The sequence below is a fragment of the Silene latifolia genome, unplaced genomic scaffold, assembly GCF_048544455.1.
Source record: "Silene latifolia isolate original U9 population unplaced genomic scaffold, ASM4854445v1 scaffold_178, whole genome shotgun sequence".
NCBI classification, from domain to species: domain Eukaryota; kingdom Viridiplantae; phylum Streptophyta; class Magnoliopsida; order Caryophyllales; family Caryophyllaceae; genus Silene; species Silene latifolia.
The window spans coordinates 190,252-194,409 of NW_027413150.1; the positions used below are offsets into that span (position 1 = coordinate 190,252).

General features: G+C 42.1%; 1 protein-coding gene across 1 annotated transcript; it reads right to left on the reverse strand.

Moving 5' to 3' along the window:
- Positions 1-677: 677 nt before the first annotated feature.
- On the reverse strand, positions 678-3,102 carry LOC141638109 (uncharacterized). The gene is made up of 4 exons (XM_074447536.1): positions 2,976-3,102; positions 1,765-2,400; positions 1,574-1,631; positions 678-1,140 (listed from the first exon to the last, which is right to left on the reverse strand). Exons 1-4 carry the CDS (start codon positions 3,100-3,102, stop codon positions 678-680), a joined length of 1,284 nt encoding a protein of 427 aa, XP_074303637.1.
- Positions 3,103-4,158: the final 1,056 nt, after the last annotated feature.

The following is a 4,158-nucleotide window of genomic DNA, read 5'->3' on the forward strand; positions in this document are numbered from 1 at the left end:
CTTTGATATATTGCCCTTTCTTGTTTGATGATTCTATGAATCATAGAAGGTGAGATGCAAGCCGGCTATGGTTGATAGAGTTTGGATTCCTGGATGTTATGTGATTCACATGATAGTGTAGTAGGAGTCGGTCTAGTATTCACATGCTAGGACTATGTGTTGTTATATTGTTGTTCACATGATAAGCACGATTGTCTAGCATCTATATGCTAAGGCATTGTGTGATTCGTATTCATATTCTTATGTTTACATGTTATATTAATTATGACATTTCGTGGCTGGGAGAACTCGGAGTTACTCCCCACTGAATTGTGGCTTTCGTGTTTGTATAAAATGCGAATGACAGGTAGGTGATGCATATATGGGGTACATGGACGAGCTAGCGAGCAAAGTAACCTTGGGACCTAGACTGGTTTTATTTTATTGTGACCCTTAAACCCTTTTTATGTCACATACATTTTAGGGACATATGTCTCCCTTTCTCATATTTGGTTTGTATAACTTGTTTCGCGACTTTAGCGATGTTTCATTCATGAGATTTATTTTGGACCTTGCATGTTTGACACCTTCCCTTTTGGATATCTTTATAACAGGTTCAGGTTTTAAAAATTACAGGTTTTTACTATAATGAACCTATTACAAACATATCCATGCAGTTTTATTCTAGAATTACGTGTTTACTTTTCCGCAATAAATGAGGGTGTCAAATCCCCCATCATTTTTGGCCAATGGAACTGTTCCTGTAGTATGTCCAGTGTTTTCTGAACACCAAAATGTCCTCCCAAGCCTCCTGAATGGATCTCTCTGATTAGGAGGTCTCTGTAGGAACCCCTTGGAACACAGAGCTTGTTCCCTTGGAATAGAAACCCATCTTGCAGTAAGTATTTGTTCCCTGGAATCCTATGCCCTTCAAACTGTGTGATCCACTCCTCAGAGAAGTCAGGGTCTTTCTTGTACATCTCTTTCATGAACTCAAAACCAAGGACCCTGGTTCCCATAGTTGACAGTAAGGAGTGCCTCCTTGATAGTGCATCTGCCACTACATTTTGTTTTCCTTCTTTATACTTGTTGGAAAAGGTGAATGATTGCAAGTACTCCACCCATTTAGCATGCCTGTGACTCAATTTGTGTTGACCATTTATATATTTCAAAGCTTCATGATTAGAGTGTAACACAAATGGCTTTGGCTTCAAATAGTGACTCCAATGCATGACTGCCCTGATAATTGCATAAAATTCCTTGTCATAGGTAGAGTATTTTAATTTAGCTCCATTCAATTTTCACTTTGAAATAAGCTACGGGTTTCGAGCTTGGATCGGACTCGCACCAATGCCTACTCCACCGGCATCACACTCTACTTCAAAGAGTTGATCAAAGTCCGGCAATTTCAGAATAGGGGTCTCACACATCAATTTCTTAATCCTCTCAAAGGATTCTTTGAGCACTCTCTCAGTCCAGTGGAATTCTCCTTTCTTCATACACTCGTAATTGGAGCAACAACCGAATGAAGTTCTTGATAAATCTCCTATAAAAGGAGGCCAATCCATGGAACCCCCTCACCTCAGTGATTGTTTTAGGAGTTGGCCATGATTGAATGGCTGCAACTTTGTCCCGATCAACTCGTAATCCCCCTCCCAGAGACAATGTACCCTAGGAATGTCACTTCTTCAACCATAAAAGTGCATTTTTCTAGCTTGCCAAATAGTTTTTGTTCCTTGAGGATTTTGAACACAGCTTCAAGGTGTTTCAGGTGTTCTCTTTCACTGCTGCTATAAACCAAGATATCATCAAAGTAGACCACTGCAAATTTGCCTAAACATGGCCTTAGCACCTCAGTCATCAGCCTCATAAAGGTGCTTGGTGCATTAGAAAGACCAAATGGCATCACAAGCCATTCATACAGTCCATGCTTAGTTTTGAAGGCAGTCTTCCACTCATCTCCTTCCCTTATCCTGACTTGATGGTACCCTTGCCTGAGATCAATTTTAGAGAATATCATGGCACCACTGAGCTCATCTAACATGTCATCCAACCTTGGTATTGGGAACCTGTACTTGATAGTGATGTTGTTAATGGCTCTGCTGTCAAGACACATCCTCCATGTCCCATCTTTCTTTGGAACAAGTAGAGCAGGGACTGCACAAGGACTGAGAGATTCCCTGACAAATCCTTTGCTCATAAGTTCCTCAATTTGGCTCTGCAATTCTTTGGTAGCAGTGGGATCACTTCTATAAGCTGGCCTGTTGGGAAGCACTGAGCCTGGAACAAGGTCAATGTGGTGCTCAATGCCCCTCAATGGTGGCAACCCACTAGGCAGCTCTCTTGGAAACACTTCCTTATACCTCTGAATTAATGGCCTAACTTCAGCAGGCATCTCAGGGCTCCCTTCCTTGCTTACTTCTTTGGATAGTAACACCCAGACAGGTTGTTCTTGCTTCATTTCTTTGATCATGGCTGCTTCAGAAAGAAATAGCACACCACCATTATTCTCTCCTACGGCATACTTGGACCTCCATAGTTTCTCTGGTTGGGTGGTAATGGGGTCAGGGTGACCTTCTTGCCTTCATGTTTGAAACTATAGATGTTATCCTTCCCATGGTGAGTGGTATTCATGTCATACTCCCATGGCCTTCCCAGGAGTAGGTGGCAGGCATCCATTGGGACAATATCACACAAGACTTCATCTTTATACACCTTCCCAATAGAAAATGGAACCAAGCATTGTTTGTCCACCCTTACTTCTGCTCCCTTGTTCAACCATCTCAACTTGTAAGGGTTTGGGTGCTCTTGAGTTGTCAAGTTGAGTTTGTTAACCATGGCATTTGATGCCATATTTGTACAACTTCCCCCATCTATGATTAGGTTACAAACCCTCCCCTGGACTGTGCATCTGGTTCTGAATATCAGGGATCTTTGATCAGCTTCCAGAGGTGAGTGTTGGGAATGCATGACCCTCCACAAGACTAAGTTGTGACCTGTATCAGGGGGGGCCACAACTGCATCTTGTTCTGGTTCTCCTTCAGTCTCCACTTCCTCCATTATCAGGGTCTCATCCTCCTCATACTGAACCAAACCTTCCCTCTCCCACTGCTCTACTTCCATTGCTGTCAAGGTTCTCTTAGAAGGACAGTCCTTCCTAAAATGGCCATACCCTTGGCACTGGAAGCATTTAATTTTCCCATCAGTCACAGGTGTGTTGGTTCTAGGATTCACATGACTCTTCCCCTTGTCTGGTGTTGGTTGGGTTGCAAGTTTTGGAGTTTCTCCAATCCTAACCCCAGAAAAAGGTTTGAAAGTGGATCTGGTAAGGGGTTTGGAAGCAGTGACCTTGGCTTTTCCCATCTTTTCAATCCTCAATGCCAGGTTGACTGCCTCATCAAAGGACCAAACTTGTTGCATCCTAACTCTTATAGCAATCTTAGGATCTAAGCCCTCAACAAACCTAGCAATTTTCTGTTCGGGCTTTTCAAGTAATCTCACATTGCGTAAGTTGTTCAAAGCTTCTAAGATAAGACTCAATAGATTGTTGGTCTTGTTTCAGTTGGGTTAACTTGATAAACATATCCTGTGTGTAATCTTTAGCTATAAACTTATCCTTCAATTTCTTTTTAAGTTTTAGCCAAGATTTAATGGGTTCCTTGCCTTCTCTCATTCTCTACGGCTTTTCGGGGTTTCATACCAAAGTGAGGCATAACCTTTGAATTTAAGGATAGAAACTTTGAAAGCTTTCTGTCGATATATCCCTTAAATTCAAAGACTCTCTCAACAGTTCTAATCCAGTCTAACAAATCTTGTGGTTTAAACTACCATGGAAATCAGGAATTTCTACCTTTATATCTTTGTCTCTTTCCATGTAGATGCCCTCTGCCATAGATTCATCAAGATTCGACATGTCTTCTCCATGTTCCTGGTGGTATGGTTGTCCTCTTCCTGCTCCAACAAAGCCTCTACCCCCCTGCCTCGCCTCGTAGGGTGGCATGTTAGGAACTCCTTCTCGCAAGAGTGTTGACAATATTTACCAGTTCATTGATTCTTCCCGCTCGATCGATCCACCCTGGTCTCAATACCGTAAATCTCTCTTCACTCATGGGTTATTTTTTGTAGTTTTGTTGTAGTTAGGGTAAAAATGAACTCACTTTCCTTCCCAAGACTAACACA